We start from the raw sequence: 19,020 nt of genomic DNA, 5'->3' as shown, positions 1-19,020 counted from the left end.
CCAATGTGACATTTCTAAAGATAACTACAGCACTTGACCCAAGGTTTAAGAATCTGAAGTGCCTTCCAATATCTGAGAGCGATGAGGTGTGGAGCATGTTTTCAGAAGTCTTAAAAGAGCAATACTCTGATGCGGAAACTACAGAACCCAAATCACCAAAAAAGAAAGTCAACCTTCTGCTGGTGGCATCTGACTCATGATGATGAAAAGGAACATGTGTTGGTCGACACTGTTTTGGATGGTTATCAAGCAGAAGCCGTCGTCAGCATGGATGCATGTCATCTAGAACCAGTTACACCAGTTACAACAGTGCCATGAGAATGCCTGTTCTCACTTTCAGTTGACATTTTAAACAAGAAGTAGGCAGCATTATCTTCCTTAAATGTAAACAAACTTATTTCTCTCAGCGATTGGCTGAACAAGAAGTAGGACTGATTGGACTTGTGGGCTCTAAAGTTTTACATTTTTTATTTTTGAATGCAGGGGTTTTTTTGTACATAATTCTACATTTGTAAGTTCAACTTTCTTGATAAATATATTGCACTATAGTACTTGTATTAGGTGAATTGAAAAATACTATTGCTTTTTTTACAGTGCAAATATTTGTAATCAAAAATAAATTGAGCACTGTACACTTTGTATTCTGTGTTGTAAATGAAATCAATATATTAGAAAATGTAGAAAATGTCCAAAAATATTTAAATAAATGGTATTCTATTATTATTTAACAGCATGATTAATCACAATTAATTTTTTTAATTGCGCAATTAATCGTGATTAATTTTTTAAATCGCTTGACAACCCTAGTCTTTAGATGGGAGTTTCCCATATACAGAAACAGCACTATGAGCCATCTTCCTGTAAGCATGGATGCTAATGAAAGGGGTTTTGGCATGCTAAAATTAACTTAGACCTACCTAATAATGTCCATGGGGCAGGAAAGGTTAAGTGCTCCAGCAGTTATTTCTGTAGAGACCTAGGAAACAAGGTGGATAGACTGAAAGAGCTAATTCATGAGGTTGCTTCAGAGAAGACTAGGAAAGGTCCCTTTGTAAAAGTACTTATTTGGTGAGTTTGGGTTTTTTTGTTTTTTTTTTGTTTTTGCAGCCAGGGTGGAGAGGTATGGGGGTGAGATAGCCCAAAACTGAGTCTTCAAACCAGGCCCATAACACTCTTGGTATGGCACTGGTCAAAATTAGTGACACTTGAAAATGTTGGCCTCAGCATATTAGGGTACATCTATACTGCAATAAAAAACCCACAGCACCAAGTCTCAGATCCTAGGTCAATTTATTTGGGTTCACAGGGCTCAGGCTGCGAGACTTAAAATAGCAGCGTAGCCATAGGGGCTCAGGCTGGAGCCCAAGATCTGAGACCCACTCCCTCATTTTTAGAAGGGCTGAGGTGGGTGAGGTTGTGGTGTCTCAATGACAAAATGTGGTTGCAAGACTGAACTTATAGTTGCTAAATGTTTAAAAATGTGTCATTGGAGATCCATGTTGTGCATTTTGTGCAGAAGAGTTAAATGCCACTTGGATCCCGCACACTGCCTCATCAGCTAATGGCTTCTGCCTCCTTCTCACTGTTTGGAAATGGAAGGGGATGGGGAGGAAAGATTAGGAGTTCCATTTTGGCCATATTAAAAGATCCAATAGTTGGATGCTGAAGCTGGACAAATTCAGAGTGGAAATAGGGCACCAAGTATTTTAACAGAGAGGTCAATTAACCATCAGAACAGTTTACAAAGAGATGGGGTGGAGTTTCCATCATTTAAAATCAAAATTGGAGGTCTTCATAAAGACATGTTCTGGCTCAAGCAGAAATTGTCAGCTAGATGCAGGAATCATTCGGTGAAATTCTGTGGTCTGTATTATGCAAAGTTCAGACTAGATCATCATAATGGTCCCTTCTGGCCTTAATATATCTGAATCTATTAATGTAAATTGATGATGAGACATCCAAGAGAAGATGTCAAGGGGGTAATTAGCTGTGAGTTGCTGTAGATTATCAAACCATTTACAATACCACATTTCATGTCACAAATATTAGCAATGTCTTGTAATTGCTAAAGACAGATTTTGTGGAGCATCAACGAATGAGAGAGCAACAGATTTGAGAGAGAGAAGAGTGAGAGATTAGAGAATGAGAAGATGGACATTGAAATGAAGGACCTTGATGAAATCAGACAGAAAAATGAGGGCTGAGAGATAGAGAGAGAAAAGAACAAGAGAAACAGCATGAGGCAGCAGTGCCTTCTAGCAGCAGCTCCAGGAAAAAGCAATGTGCTCTCCCAACTGCTCCCTGCCAGGTTCAGCATTTCTTTCTACAGGTAGCAAAACTGCCATCTTCTTGCTCCTGTTGTATCTTATTAAATGAGGTATTACTGATGCAGTCATGCCAAAGAGCGTGCATCTTTCCTCTGTGATATGAGGTCTCTGCATATGCAGCCAAAACTCATCAGGTCTGTAACAGGGCCTCCTGGCTCCTGCCTCTGTCCTGGTCTACAAACTACTGAGAAAGCCTTGTACTGGTCCAACACCTTGTGCAGTTTATTTACAAATGGATTCTCACTATCATCTATACAGCTCCTATAACAAGCTGCCCGCTTCCCCCTTTCCACTTCCTTCCTGTGCCTATTTGTGGGCTCTGGCTAATGGCTTAATTAGCCTTTCTGCCCTGCCTTACCCACAAATTAGGCACAGCTCTGCTTAATCAGCTTCATTCTGCCTTGATTGATTGGAGCTGCTGTGAACAGAGTGCTGACCCCCTTTCTTGCCTAGCACTCTGTCACAAGGTCCTTATATTTGGTACATACGCAAGTACTGTTCCTATGTTTTATTAGATCTAAGATATTAATAACAGCAGCGACAAGTAGCTGACTTTTTTATATATTTTTGTACTTTACTCATGATTATGCTCTTTTTACCATGTTTAATAGTGTGTTATAAGCAATACGGCAATACATTTTGGGAGAACTGGTCATCTACTGAAGTGAACATGGACTGAAAGCAAGATTTAAACAAACAAAGCTCAGTGGCTTAGGAAAGCTCCTATGTATTGTGCTGCACCAGTCATAACTTGATCCCCAGCTGCAGAGAGTTACAGGAAGAAGACAGAGAAGAGTCAGACATCGGAGGAGCAGGGTGAATGCGTGAATAAAAAGTCAAAGGTTCAGTGGAGAAAGTCTGTGAATATGTCTAGATATTTCTCCATTAGCTAATATTGTTCAGATTTGTTCCTTGCTACTTTTTTGTTTAAATAAATGAATGACATTCTCCAATCTTAGTAGATTTTGTTCTTTTGCATCACAATGTAAGCTCTTCCCTTAAAAGGACCCATCTTGGGCCTCAAACACAAAGAGAAGGGAAACTGGCACAAGGAGACTTTAATTTTTTATTTACTTCACTAAGACCTCTCAGAAAAGGTAAATTGATTCCACTTTTAATGTAATTTACAAACCAGAAAGAATAATTCTGGGATTCCAGAATATAAATGTTAAAGATCCTATGGAAATCAGATTACTTTTATCCAATATTACATGCAACTGATCTCTACCTGCAGGAGCCCTCTGTTGCAGCCACTTTTGCTGCTGTGCTACATGCCCCAAGGAACAAGAATCCCCACTTCATTTCTGAAACTGGTTCTTCCATAGGGCAATATAATACACTGGAAGACTTTGTCTCATGCTCTTCTAAGAGCACAAGTCCTTACCTAGATTACCCTTGAAACAGAAATCTCCAACAACATGATTTTTTCTTTGCTATCATGAGAACACAGAACATAAGAACGGCCATACTGGGTCAAACCAATGGTCCATCTAGCCCAGAATCCTGTCTTCTGACAGTGACCAATGCCAGGTGCCCCAGAGGGAATGAATAGAACAGGTCATCATCAAGTGATCCATCCCATCGCCCATTCCCAGCTTCTGGCAAACAGAGGTTAGGGACACTTCAGAACATGGTTTTGTCTCCCTGCCCATCTTGGCTAATAGCCACTGATGGACCTATCCTCCATGAACTTATCTAGTTCTTTGTTGAACCACGTTATAGTCTTGGCCTTCACAACGTCCTCTGGCAAAGAGTTCCACAGGTTGACTATTATCGATCCCTTTCCCAATGATTCCTAACATTCTGTTCATTCAAAGAAAGATCTCTTTCTTGAGTGGTAACAGTTAATTTAGACCCCATCATTTTATATATGTAGTTGGGATTATGTTTTCCAATGTGCATTACTTTTCATTTCTCACCATTGAATTTCATCTGCCATTTTGTTGCCCCATCACTCACTTTTGTGAGATCCCTTTGTAACTCTTTGCAGTCTGCTTTGGACTTAACTATCTGGAGTAGTTTTGGATCATCTGCAAATTTTGCCACCTCACTGTTTACCTCTTTTTTCAGATCATTTATGAATATGTTGAACAGTACTGGTACCAGTACAGACCCTTGGGGGGACACCAATATTTACCTCTCCCCATTCTGAAAACTGACCATTTACTCGTACGCTTTGTTTCTTATATTTTAACCAGTTACAGATCCATGAGAGGACCTTCCCTCTTATGCCACGACAGCTTACTTTGTTTAAGAGACTTAGTGATGGACCTCGTCAAAGGCTTTCTGAAAATCTGAGTATACTATATCCACTGGATTACCCTTGTCCACAGGCTTGTTGACCCCTTCAAAGAATTCTAGTAGATTGGTGAGGTATGATTTCCCTTTACAAAAACCATATTGACTCTTCCCCAACAAATCGTGTCCATCTATGTGTTTGATAATTCTGTTCTTTACTATAGTTTCAACCAATTTACCTGGTATTGAAGTCAGGTTTATTGGACTGTAATTGCTGGGATTGTCTCTGGATACTTTTTTAAAAACTTTAGCTATCCTCCAGTCACCTGGTACAGAAGCTGATTTAAATGATAGCTTACATACCACAGTTAGTTGTTCTGCAATTTCACATTTGAGTTCCTTCAGAACTCTTGGCATCAGAACAGTGAGAGGTAAATGAACAGATACTGTTAGTCACATGGTAAAGATACACTCATATAGCCCTGATTATAATGCTTAGTATTGTCAAATCATTTTCCTAAAGGGAGAGAAGGTCAATATTAGAAGTCCCATATTACAGATGGGGAAACCAAAAACTCAGAGTGACTAAGCAGCACAGCCAGCAACAGAATTCTTAAGATACTGCCTGTGTAAGCGAAATTGTAAAAGCAATAGCCTCTCCTGCCCCAGCCATCCTCCGCTGTTCCAGCCTTTCTCTCCAACTCCCACACAGAGGGGGCAGGGGATTAGGAGGTTACATGCAGTAGTGAGAGCGAGGGAGGGTGGGCAGGGGAAGAGTATACCCTGAAATAATGCAAGTCTATGGGACTTAAGTGCCTAAGTCTCTTTGGTGGTTCTGAACATTGTACCTAGAAACATAGTCTGGTCAACTAAGGTGATCAGATCTGACAATGGCATCCCATGTGAAGGTGTACCATTGATTTATATAATTGCATTTTTGGTATGCTTTTCTATCCCAACCTTTATACATTCTAACATTTTTATAATTTCTGTACACTGAAGAGACTTTCATTAGGTTTTCCACATTGACAGCCAGGTCTTCTCCCTTTATTAGTATAGTTTATGTACAACCCAGCAAATTTTGCATAGTTTACATTATTGTCCCCAGGTGCATTAATTGCATTTTTAATATTGAATTTCATCTGCTACTATGCTACCCATTCACTCAGCTTTATTAAATTTCTCTGTAATTCCTCAGTCTTCTAGAATCTTGACTTGTCTAAAATGTTTTTGTGTTGGATGTAAATTTTGTCATCTTGTTTGCCTCACTTTCCAGATGATTAAAAAAAGATTACTGTATCATTACTAAAAAGAAAAGGAGTACTTGTGGCACCTTAGAGACTAACAAATTTATTTGAGCATAAGCTTTCGTGAGCTACCGCTCACTTCATTACTAGTACAGAACCTTGGGATGCTTTACTGCTAATCTTTTGGTATGCTGAACATTGATCCTTTATTCTTGTTTTCTGTCTCTTGAACAGTATCTGATCCATTTTAGCTTTCATCCCGTGATTACTTATTTTCCTTGTTTTCCTCTTCTCAGAGACTTTGTCAGAGGCTTTCTGAATGTCCAAAGAGATTAGCAGCTCACTCTCCTTAATCTGCTCTTTTGCTGACAAACTCAAAGAATCCTAGTAGATGAAGCATGCTATGTAGCCTATATGAGGGGGACAACCCAGCACAAATTCATGCATGTATTTTGTAATCCTATTCCTAAATATCATTTTACCTGATGTGTCTGGCTCTGAAGTAAGGCTCACTGCTTTGTACCGCACCTTTTAAAAAATAAGTATAATTCACACTCATCTCTGGGCACTTCTGAAAGGTCCCAGGTGATGAGTGTGATCTTTGGCTGCCTCACTGTTTGGGTGGCCAGCTCTGACTTACCCTCTTTTCCAGTGCCCTTGTGGTGTTCAGAAGTACTACAACCTGGGTACTCCACTAACTGGTTACGAAGGAGGCTCTGTCTAGCACCTGGTGATCAAAGGTGCTGGTGGAGAATGTTGAGCAACTCAGCTCCAAGTCACATCAAATTAGCTCACCTCTTTAGAGCTCCATTCCTTCCAAAATGGCCACATCAGGGTATCATCTCTTAGCACCACCTCCCTCTGTCTGTTCTTCCACAGGAAAGAGGAGCATGGGAATAGGAATTACCTATTCCCTTCAGCAGGAAGGCAGTCTCACCTAGAGTCAGTGAATATGAGTAGGAGCATCATGGCTTTGACATCTGGGATTCTCACACATTACTTATGTAGTCGTACAATCTAACACTTCACTTCAATGACTACTCATGGTAGTAAAAGTTAAGCACATGACTAAGTGTTTGCAGGACTTGCGCCTTAGAATGGAAATACTAACTTAATATAAAGATGTCATGTGATAAGGAAAGCTACTATAATTTTAGCTGTAAAGTCTATAGTTTTTTATAAATGCCATATCACATAATTTCTTAGAGTAAAAAGGCATTTATTATAACAGGTTTATAAACATTTGCATATGTTATTGTCAGATAATTAACCAAGTCCACTAGAACATCAACAATGCAATTAGTATAAAACAAATATTACAAAGTAATGTTTTAGGGCATGCACTGATTATAAAATAGTCCTGTTGGTGAAAATAATTTCATTATTTGTTCAGTTTTATCTTTCTGCAAATTCCAATGCATTAACATAAAAGTTTATTTTTAAGAACTTCTGTCCAGGTATTTGACAACCAAAGCTCAATGAGCGTATTCCTCCACTCTCACCAAACAAAGTACACAATGACTTCAAACAGGAGCTGGAAAGGAATGGAGGACTGGGCTCAAGATAGAGAATGAAGAGCATGCTTAATATTAAATACTGTAATTACACGTTTCATGTGAATATCAATTATTTAGACTAAAATTTCATTTTTAGCACAAACATTGTAGAAAATTAAAATTTAATGCTGACATAAGTTACATTCTTTACAGTTCATATAATACTGAACAAACTGGCAAGATTTAGCATAGTTTTTACAGTCTTAATCACACAAAAAGTTTGAAGCAAACCAGACCTCAAAATGCACTAACCAGAAATACTGAGTACAACCAGACATTTGTCTTAATCTAAACAGAACTGTTGATATTTAATATATGGGAACAAAAATGTCCATCTTTAGTCAAGGCTAGAAACATCCTTAGGGTGTAATCCTGACCCTGTTGAAATCAATATGAATTTTGCCCTTGATTTTCTTTCAGTAAACATGGTACTATTTTCAGCTTTGAAAAAAATCGATGGTAGCTGTATTTTTTATTATTACTTTATCATCAGATGTGAAATCAGAAAAAAAAACCACTGCTGTATATAATACCACTCATTCTAATATTGCCATGGTATAGTTGCCGATATAGTTGCTTAAAGAAATTCTTATCATTATCGCTGATAATATAAACTTTGATATTCCTAGATTTTAATGTGGCATCTACATTTCACCTACAATTCTACTAATTTTATATACAATATTCTCTTATCCCCAAACTTCTTTTTTCCTTCATAGTGGAAAAAATATATACTATACTATAATATTGGTGGGAAAAAATCCCTTGAAAATAAGATAAAAAGGGTTAATGAACCTGTGCTGTAAAGTGGTTTGCTTTATTGTACTCTCCAGAGCATGCTCCCAGTTACATTTCATTCTAAAACCATCTTACTGGATTCTCTGCTTTCTACAAAACCAAAAAGCCTAAAGCAAAATTCCTTTATTTAAACATTAATATTGACAGGGAAGTTGCTTTCATTTTTTATTTTTCTAACCTTTGTGTAGAAGAGCATTTCAGTGAAAAGATGCAAAAATATTTGTATTCTTTTCCACAGAATCAAAGACTTATTTATCTATTCATTTAATGTTTCCATTTTCAGAATCTGAAATACCTTGAATTAGTGAACCTGAATGATTTAAAGGGTAAAGAGTCTATGAAACTGCCTTAGGATTCACCCCTACACACAGTGATTACAGTGCAGTTTTTATCATGAGTAGCCACTGAAGTCAAATGGGAGTTGAAGTTACTTAGCACTTTTGAAAAATCCGACTAATTTAGGAGTGTAAATATGGATTTTGAGGCGTAATTTTAGATTTCAAGTTTAAAATATTTGGCTACTGTTACTAGCTAACTGCTGCTGGAAATCATTCTTAAAATATTCTCAACATTGTTATGTGATAAATCCAATGAAAATTTAGCACAGACTTGGCTGCTTAATAAAATTACAATTCATTTGCTTATGTAAAAGGTCCGGCAAAGAAACTTTGCCATACCATATCAGGACAATAGATTGAGAATCCTAAAACCAACGATTCCTAACCAGCTAGTAGAAGTTTTAAGCTAAGCCAAATTTAGCCTTAAAAACTCAGCAGTACCACTTTTAAAGACTTTGTAAGGTCATGTTGAATACATATTGAACACTAAATTAGAAGAATGCTCCCCTTCCCTTCCCCTAGTAAAATCAGGGAAGGAACTATATTTCTAAAGGAGTGTAACATGAATCCAAAATAAATATATTTCATACTATTTATTATGCTGATTTGGTTGATATTTGTAACTCATTTTTCACTTTAAAAGAAAGTAATGTTACTACATTTTCATACTGCTTCTTCACACCTATCATCCACTCATCTTATGTTGGTACTCTGCTCTATTATGTGACTGCCAGTCTAGCAGTGGCTCAATTTAGATCAGTTAGACACAAGTACAATTATATCTGATTTTACAAAGGTCTTAGAAGATATCCAAAAACTAATCTATGTAAAAACTGAATTTTGCTTTTGATTTATTTAATTTGTGTGTGTAGATATAAAATATATTACCAACAACACACAGATCTAGAGAAAACAGGTTCAGAAAAACTGGGATTATCTACACCATATTTGTGTGCAAAATCAGATACTTAAGACATCTAAATTACACATACAAATAACAGTGAATGCAGAAACAGAGGGCAGGTTTTAAAAATCTGGTACATAATACACAAATATATAATCTTTATTTCCCTTGACTGCCTTCTGCACTGGAAATTTGACTTTTTTTTAAAGCTTCCAGGACCTGTCAGAAGTATCCACACAGAAGATGGGCATATTTTAGTGTTGTATCAGATCCTAATGCAACTCTGATACAACACAGCAGAAATGCCACTAACACAATGAGATTAAATTCGGATAAATACATGATCTACAATGAAAGCCCTTAAGCACAGATACAGAGCTGAGTTCCATCCTGATACTCAGGCATATAGAGCTGTGTCCCCTGTGAAATGGCCAGTAGCTGATTTGTCAAGATCCTGTACCCAGTGATGTGTTTCCATACCTTAAAGGGCAGATTCAAGGCTTTAGGGTCAAATTCTGGATTTATGTGAATATGTATTTTAGCAAAGAATGTAGTCTATAGTTTGCGTCGGCCTGGAGAGAATCTACATAAAAGTTGAATTTTCTTTAGGATCAGATTCTGCCTCTCTCATATATATTGAGTAGTTTAATTAATGTGAGTAAGGGTGACATAATCCGATCTTAAGTAAACATCTCAAACATTTAAGAGACAGCAGTAAGTATAAGAAATAATTAATCTCCTCCTTATTGTTTAAACAATATCTTATGATTATACTAAATAAATGTTTACCTATTTTATTCTAAAAATACTTACTGATGCTTCCATTCCGCAATGTGTAGCATGTGTGCAGACTGCTTGCACCCACTGTCTATACATTATAAGATCAGGGTCTAAATGAATGTTGTTGATTGTATCCATGCAGAATATATGTTTATAATATTTAAGTTTTATTTAGTTAACTTTGTTTCCTCCAGCTGTTCCAGGATCTAGACTAATTATACAGTGTACATACAACCATTTCAATAATATTAGGACTCCCACTATGGATCTCTGTGAAAATAAAATGATATTGCTTTTCTGTAATTTTACAGTGCTATTTGCAACCAGCTTCTAGGGAAGGAAAAAGCACATGGTTCCTTCTGACACAGTTCTAAGCAGAACCAAGTTTGTTCTATTTTGGGATATTAGCTGGAGGTGACACCTAAGAGAGGACAAGAGAGAGAAAATAATGAGTGGTATAAAGATAGTCAGGCAGGAATTCCAACAGAGGGCAGAAGAAATGCTGTGTATAGCTTTAAGCCAGGTATGATCATAAATCATCAGATCATACCTAGAACTACTTATCTGAAACTCCAAATGTGTAAGTAGATTAGAATGTTTAGCTAAATCAGGTTTATTTGTTTATTTTTTAAGGCTTGTAGATCTCCGCTGTGCTAACCCATGATGCTTTTGGTTGTCTGTAAACTTTAAGCTGAACCCCCAAGAAAGCTATTTTGGGTGCTTTATTTTTGGAATTGCTCTTTTAAAATCTAGCAAAAGCCTAAGTTCCAGATGTATTTTTTCCCTTTTTGTTTTTAATAAAATATACCTTTATTAAGAACAGGATTGGATTTTTTGATGTCCTACGAGGTTTGTGCATGTTGTTTGATTAGCTGATAGCCACAGCTGATTTCCTTTGTTTTCTTTCTCAGCTCTTCCTCTTGAGGGTACCCAACAGGGAAGAATTCCCAAGTGCTCCTTCCTGGGTTCAAAGGGTTTTTTTTTTTGCATTTGGGTGGTGGCAGCATTTACCAAGCCAAGAGAAAAGCTGTAACTGTGGGAGTTTCATACAAGCCTAGAGTGGTAAGTATTAATTTTTAGAACCCTTGCGGGCCCCCACCTTCTGCTCTCAGAGTGACAGAGTGGGGATTCCTGTTCACCCCATTTCATAGTGGCAAAACAAGGGGGGCATCCAATGATGTTAAAAGACAACATACATTAAAAAAAATAGAGCTTTATTTATAATCTTTTAGCCTCCGTCCTGAATATGGGGAGGCATACCTGCACTATCCCTGGAAGAGATCTGAGGAGATGAGAGAGCTCTGAAAGGGACACAGCTTACCTTCTGCCTGGCACTCACCAACTCTGCTGTCTGGTACATTGCTGGGAAAGAGAAATGTGGGGGAGGAGGCATATTTGGTGTACTCCACTTCCCCACATTCTCTCCACTCACTTGCCTACAATGACTGGGAGCAGCATAAGCAGCATGGGCTGAGGTCCAGCAAGGACTTCAAACCATGATCTGGGTAGCCTTAACATGGAAGCATCTGATGATGGCCACAGTGAAAGACAGGCTACTGGTATTAGTCTGATCTGGTATGGCAATCCCAAGGTTTCTGTGCTGGACTTTTTACATAAACAAATGAATTGTAATTTTATTAAGCAGCCAAGTCTGTGCTAAATTTGCACTGGATTTATCACATAACAGCTATATTATTTGCTGCATCTAAATTATTCGGGGTTCTGCGGAAAGATGGTTGCAGATCCTGATTCTTTGCTCAGCCTGGGTGCTTCTTTAACCTGTATCAGTTCGCAATGGTCTCAAAAAGATTAGCTGCTAGCACATCATGCTCCATTCACTCCCCTCCTCCCCCACCATATGGTGGTGATTGTGCAGAGGGACATAAATGAATGACAGCTCTGCTACATTTACATCAGCTGGGGACATCCTAAAGATAAGGATAACCATAGCAGGGGAGTTAAAAAATGTCTCTTATCCCTTTGTCCCACTGGAATACAGCAAAGCAAGTGTGTGTGGCGGGGAGGAATGGGACGGGAAGAGGCAGAGTTTTCCCCAATACAGTTTCTTTCAAGTATGAAAACAGGGTTATTCTGCTTTTGAATTTTGGGTAACTGAATTACCCTCTATTTAAATACTTCATAAAATCAGTTATACTGTTTAGTTTGTAATGTTGTAATTTAGGTTTTAAGAGCTTTTCTACTATAAACAAACTGTATATGATTATATGTCTTTATGAAAGTAAAAAGGGAGTCTTCAGCTGTGCTTCCCTTCCCTCTTCTTTTTCTCTCTCTTTCCTATCTCATTCTTTCTTTCTGGGAAAAACAGGCCAAATTATTATATTTATTATTTGTCTTGTGGTAGCATTTAGAGGCCCCCGTTGAGGATCAGGGTCCCATTGCACCAGGCACTGTACATACATAACAAAAATCTGATTCTTGCTCCAAGGAGCTTACAATCTATGTATAAAATGAGAGGCAACAGGTGAAGACAGACAAAGGGAGCACAAGATAACACTATGATTAACATAATAAGCAGAACTAACAGCTAAAAAAATATTTTTTTATACAGATACATGGTCCCAGGTGGTAACTAATGCCTTTTGTTGGTTAGACAGATAACGTTGGAAAAGACCAATCAGGGCCATATTTCCAAAGGCCTCCTAATTGTATACATGCAAAATTTCCATGCACATTCCTGTGCCTGCATTTGTGCATGTGTGCCAGGTAACGGTACAATTAATTCACCTCGTACACAAAATGGAAGCCTTTTGAAACTGTTCTTTAATGGCCAATTCATTAGTAATTTCAGTAAGTAGGCTAAGAAATGATTTGGTATGGAGACTAAACTATTCTCTCCCTAGAGATTGACTCTCCTGGTCGGGGTTGATACACATTAGTTGGGGAGGTATGAAGAAGCATGCATTGCTGCATACAGCTTCTGTGGGTAAAGAAGACTTTAGTTTCCAGGGCACCCTCCACAAGCAATAAAAAATGTAAAGCAAGTTTACAGTACTTCATCATATCAGGGACTAACTACTGCTTTTTAGTATTTAAAACAACAACATATAAGAAACAGTTATGGGGCATGCTCAGTTACTACTAAAGAGGTATTATATCAAGAGTCAAATTTCACTGAAGTCCAGACCCTTCCTCTCTGTTATAGTTAGGCTTGGCAGACTTCAATTTTGTATTATAACTGACTGATAATATTGATGTTTATTTTGAAGGGTTTTTTTCAATTTTTGTCTATTTCAATTTTCACAGTCGTGCACAATTATAGAGTTAAAGCATTTCCCCCCCCATTTTTATTTGATTTAAATTTTAACAGTTTTGGGAAATTATGGGGAGGGAGACAATTATTTAATGGCAGCAGAATTGGAAATTCAAAATGTTAAAACTTTATAACCATTAACACAAATTATCAACATCACCACTTCAAAATATACAAAGTACATATCCTTAAATCAAACTCTAACAAGTGTTCAAGCTGAATTTTGCCTATCTGTAAATTTCAATTATCATAAATGAAAATATTTTTTGTTGGTTTCTGGATGTGTGTTGAAATCAATGTTTATTTACATTTACTGATAAAAATCTAATCCTTCCAAACCTAACTATAGTGTTGCTGCAGTTTCACCCTCTTCCTGTCCTCTCCAAATATTAGCAGTCGAAGCAACGTTACTTGGTGAAAATTCTGAAACTGGATTGCTTCTGATGTTTCATTTCCAACCTGGTCTACTTTAACTACCATGTACCCTATTCTGACTTGTGGGAGAGGGTGCGTGATAGGCATTGCCAGAAGTCTCTGTTATTCGGTAGTAGGAGACACCTTCCAATTAGGAAGCAAGATTGCAGTGATGCTGTAGTGAAAAGGGGACTTTGCTATAGATAATATCTTTCCAATACAGAATATATATTAAGTTCCCAGCCTTGTTTCTCTCCTCATCTTTATTATCTCTGCTCCTGCTCTGTAGAGATGCTCATGGAGAAAGTCCCATGATCTTGCCAACTTTCTTCCCTATAGGCTTGTTCTTTCTTCCTTCTGCTCTGTTCTTGGCCAAGCAGTTCTACTTTTCCGCTATTATCCACTCTCATACCTCTAATCCTTAATGGCTGTTTGTAGCCTTCCACTCTCCTTAAACCCTCTTCCATTCCCCCTTGAACATTAAATTCTTTGGGGTGGGGATTATGCCTTTTTAATATCAGTAAAGTATGTAAAATTCTGGTATAGTAGAATAATAATTAATAGATACAAACTCAAACATCAATTGAAAAGCTGAAGAGTAGTATAGTTTCTTTCTCTCTCTCTCTCTTTTTTTTTGTAAACTTGCTGTATTTTTCTCTATTATTAAGAAAGGCTAAATAGGGCCAGCTAATCACTTTGAGATCCTTGGATGAAAGGTGCTATAAAAGTGCAAACTGCTACTAATATCTGAACAAAAGGAAACTACAACCAAAAAAAAATACATTAATCTCAGGTACAGGGTGAACCTTTAACTCACAAAAACAGAATCTGAAAGTGAAGGCAAACGTTTGCCTTAATGTACGGCATAGGCTCAGCCACCAGCCCTGAAAGCTCTGTAATCTGAAATAGTGTATATTCTCCACAAGCATGGCACAAAGGAATACAATAAGTGCAAAGGTTTAGCATCAGCTCTGAATCTGTTTACTTTTGCCAGGTTGATTACATCTCTTTGTACCCTAGTGATATTTTTACTGTCTTTGTATATACTGACCTCAATTTTGAGGGCCAGCCAGGAGTCAAGTGGAGGCAGGAGAGCAAAGGTAGGTTTGTGTTATGCTCCAGTAATCTATAGCTGCTGGAACAGCCCCTTGCAGGCTACTGTGAGTGCCTCTAAATTAGAGCAGTCCTGAGACTGCTTTAACTTATGCTGGTAGTAAAACTGGTCATGGGCTGGGAGCTGAACAGGCTCCTTGCTGTAATTTAAACAGCACATGGGACACACAGCATGCTTTGACCACATTCTTCTCTCCAGTGTTAGAGACTATGGCATAGAGCCAGCTACCCAGATCTATGCCATCAAAGGATTCTGCTACACCAGAGAAATCTCAGCGGTCTGTTTAGAACACATTAAGGATATGATTTGCTCCCAGAGTTCCACAAAGCAGTCCCTATCAGGGACAAGGATCCCTGACCCACTACAATTATATCATATATTTAATTAGTTGGTTAATCAGGTATAGAGGAGTCACTTACTGAAATGCACTAAGATAAAGTCACTGTTTATGAAGCACTTTAAAGTGTTAACTTTTCTAATTAATACTCCTTTTTTTAAACAAATGTTGCAATTTTAAATATGGACAAAATGCTTGCACAGGAGGGAAATAATCATTTAAACCAAAAATTTACATACTTTAAGCACACAGTTTTGAGGAATGCAAAGCCTTAAAAAAAATCAACCTTTAAATTTTATACTGTGAGTAATAATGCAAAAATTACAAATCTCCAATTATTTTTTTCTTATTACCTCATCATACAGTAACTAAGATGGAAACATCATCTCTAATAAGACACTCTACAAGTACACAGCGCTAAAGTGTTCTCAAACATGTCAAGCTCTGTGTACTCTTGGTACAACAGCCTAATACATAGTGTAACTTAGGGACTGAACCTGCAACCCTAAAGCATGCAGATCTCCCATTTGAGTGGATGGAAGATTTGTGCATGTGTTATCTGCAAGATCAGATATTTAAAGAGACAGCTGCTTCCCTGCTTAAGGTAATCATAAATTTCCTATCATGTAGACAGTAAAAATGTACAGCAATAACTCAAAACATTTTAGAATAAGTTGTGATCTATTCTTCATTTGATACATTTCTGCCACTCCCATTTACAGTAACACCTATTTTCTTTCCCTTTTTGTAATACTTCTTTGAAGGATAGAAAATTCAAATCTATTTTCATGCTTGAATTCTCTTTTTCCTCATTGGATAAATATGATTTTACCTATGATTCTGATGGAAATGAAATTAAGGCTCTTTTTATTTATTCCCGTATTTTCATATTAGTACTATAGATCATGTTTGCATTGCTCTGAGAACAATGAGCTGCTGCTCCTGCTCATCTTTAACATGAATGGAATTTAGGGCAGATAGCAAGGTGAGAACAGACACTTTAGGGTTACTGCAAAACGGCTGTTTAAAAGACGTTTACATCTAAATAACATTTTTTCATAAAAAAAGAAACTCACTTTGCCTACTGGAAGATGTCTTATGGCTTGCAGGGGCTTCTACAGTCTATATATTTTTAGGAATTTTTCTGTATCATGAAGAATTTATACCAGCATTAATTTTCTTTTTTTCTTGTTTATATAGCATCATCTCTCATTAATAAAAAGCTTAGCTATGTCTTCTTAAGTATGGCTGTGTCTAAGAATTCTTTTTATAGTACAGACAATTATTAGAATTCTGTAATAGAAAGTTTAATTTTGTTTGTACTGGGAATGTAAAGCATTTTCTGGTTTTGGAAAGCACCAGAACCATTTAGACCTGTGAGTTGCTTCTGTCAAATTCAAAGTATTTGGGGAGGTGAAAGCCCATTATCACAAAGCAGTCCTTATTAAACAGCGGTGTTCTGACAATACTGACTTTGAGTTCAGAAACTGCATTTACAGGTGTGCTATCTGCACCACAAGTATTTAACGGACAATATTTCCCCAACGTTTAGTTCTTGAATTGAAGGAAATTGTGTATTAAATAATTTGATTCTATATGTCCATTACTAAATTCCCCCCAACACACACACACACACAAATTTTACAAATGTATTTTTCATTAAACTAGTAGTTACACTGGAAGTGGTTTGTTACTTGCTCCTTGATTATTCTTAATTATTTGGCACATCTTTACTGCTCAAAGGAGAGGTTATTTCCTTGCTGAGAAGATGAAATTGTCAACAAAGCAGCTAGACGATCATGTGATATGAATTCCAACAGAAAATTCATCCATCCTGAGGAACTCTCACTAACAAATTCTCACTATCTTTCATACATATCCAGCTGTGATCATGGGGTTCCCATCAATAAATAAAAGGTCAGTGCAACAATAAGAAGCAAACAGAATGGAGAAGAAAAGGTCTGATAGGCAGCTGATGGCATAAAAATGTCTTCATACTTGTAAATACTGACAACACGCTCTGATACAGGCGGTGAGTCTATGTCATGCCGAGTTATAGAACCTTTAATAGACAAAGAATAGAAAAAGAGATGAGCATAGCATGTGAATTAAACTACTTCTGATTTTTTTTTCTTTTCCACTAGATAACCTCACCTCCTCTCATTGCTAGTTACTATATCAAAAGTAGGATTTTCATAAGTTTAAAATGGTGTTTCTAGCCAAATAGGAAATCTTCACAAAAACACAGCATTACATCAACAGTTAACATAGTGCCAGAAGGTAAAACTCTGAATAAATCATACGAAACTTGAACAACAAACTATGAACAATATCCTTCAGAAGAATCATGAATTGGTCATTTTGAAGCATATACAATCAATTTTAGCTTTTGGGAGTAGATATAATCAAAAAGAGTAGGTAAGGAATTTTTATATGACTTAACTTGACAGTGCCCCTTTAATTTACATATATACTGTGACGGGGCAAGGCCAGATGGCTATAGAAAAGAAGTCTTATTGGGATCCGGGAAGTGGGTGGGTGAAGCCCGTCTATCGCTAAAGGATCCCCCCCAGCCTAAAAGGGGGATCCACAGGACCTAGATACCCAAAAAATTCCGGGGGACAACTAATGAAATAACAGGGACAGGAGTGCGGTCAAAGGGTCAAACAAAGGGAACTGGACGGGGACACCGACCAGAGAACCCTGGACAGCGCCCACTGCTCCTCAAAGGCATCAAGGGAGTCAGAGGACGCCGCCCAGAGGAACTCTGCCCGGATACGTGAATGGACTGAGGATCGGAAATAGGCCCCACAGTCACAGGAGACTCCATTGGCCAGCCTCCTCACTCTGGTTTTATAGATGGCCATTTTTGCTAGGGCCAGGAGGAGGTTGACCAGGAGATCCCATGACTTCATGGGGCCACAGTACAGAAAAGTAGTGGGAGATAGATATATTAGTTCCAGGCTAAACAAATCCCTGGTACCAGGTTAAGTGAAATGGCAGCTGCTCCAGGTCAATTAAGACACCTGGGGCCAATTAAGAACTTTCCAGAAGGCAGGGAGAAGGCTAGGTTGATTGGGACACCTGAAGCCAATCAGGGGCTGGCTGAAACTAGTTAAAAGCCTCCCAGTCAGTCAGGTGGGTGTGCATGTCAGGAGCTGTGGGAGGAAGTTGCGCTGTTGGAGAGGCTGAGTAGTACACACCATATCAGGCACAAGGAAGGAGGCCCTGAGGTAAGGGTGAAGTGGAGCTTGAGGAACAGAGGGCTGCTGTGGGGGAAGTAGCCCAGGAAATTGTACATGTCATGTTTCTAAAAGGTCAGCTACCATAGCTGATACTATTAGAGTCCGTGGGCTGGAGCCCGGAGTAGAGGGTGGGCCCGGGCTCCCCCCAACCTTTGCCCCCTGTTTAATCACTGAGACTGGGAGACAACAGAGACTGTGCAAGGAAGGATAACTTCTCCTCACCTCCCTCGCTAGCTTATGATGAAAATGGCTCAGTAGACTGTGACTCTGGTCTCTAGAGAAAGAAGGGTTACGTGGAGGGTCACAGTGAGCCTCTGAGGCTTGCGAAATCCGCCAGGAAACATGGGACCCATGGAGGCAAGGACAGAGCTTTCTCACAATACACACACTGCTATTGTAAACAGAAATCAGAACATCTTTTGCAAACTTTTAATTCCTTTTACAATGATGG

General features: G+C 38.1%; 1 protein-coding gene across 2 annotated transcripts in view; it reads right to left on the bottom strand.

Annotated features, from left to right (window-relative positions):
* Positions 1-7,018: 7,018 nt before the first annotated feature.
* The window catches only part of FRRS1L (ferric chelate reductase 1 like), a 28,549-nt gene continuing 16,547 nt past the window's right edge, over positions 7,019-19,020 (bottom strand). For both annotated transcript variants that reach the window (XM_038391901.2, XM_043508598.1), the window contains exon 5: positions 7,019-17,386. In XM_038391901.2, coding sequence (XP_038247829.2) covers positions 17,214-17,386 — 173 coding nt within the window. In that variant the 3' untranslated portion in view covers positions 7,019-17,213. The remainder of the gene's footprint in view (positions 17,387-19,020) is intronic.

This window comes from Dermochelys coriacea, chromosome 2 (genome assembly GCF_009764565.3).
Source record: "Dermochelys coriacea isolate rDerCor1 chromosome 2, rDerCor1.pri.v4, whole genome shotgun sequence".
Lineage (NCBI taxonomy): Eukaryota > Metazoa > Chordata > Testudines > Dermochelyidae > Dermochelys > Dermochelys coriacea.
The sequence above is the reverse complement of the archived record's forward strand: the minus strand, read 5'-3'. Positions and strand labels throughout refer to the sequence as shown.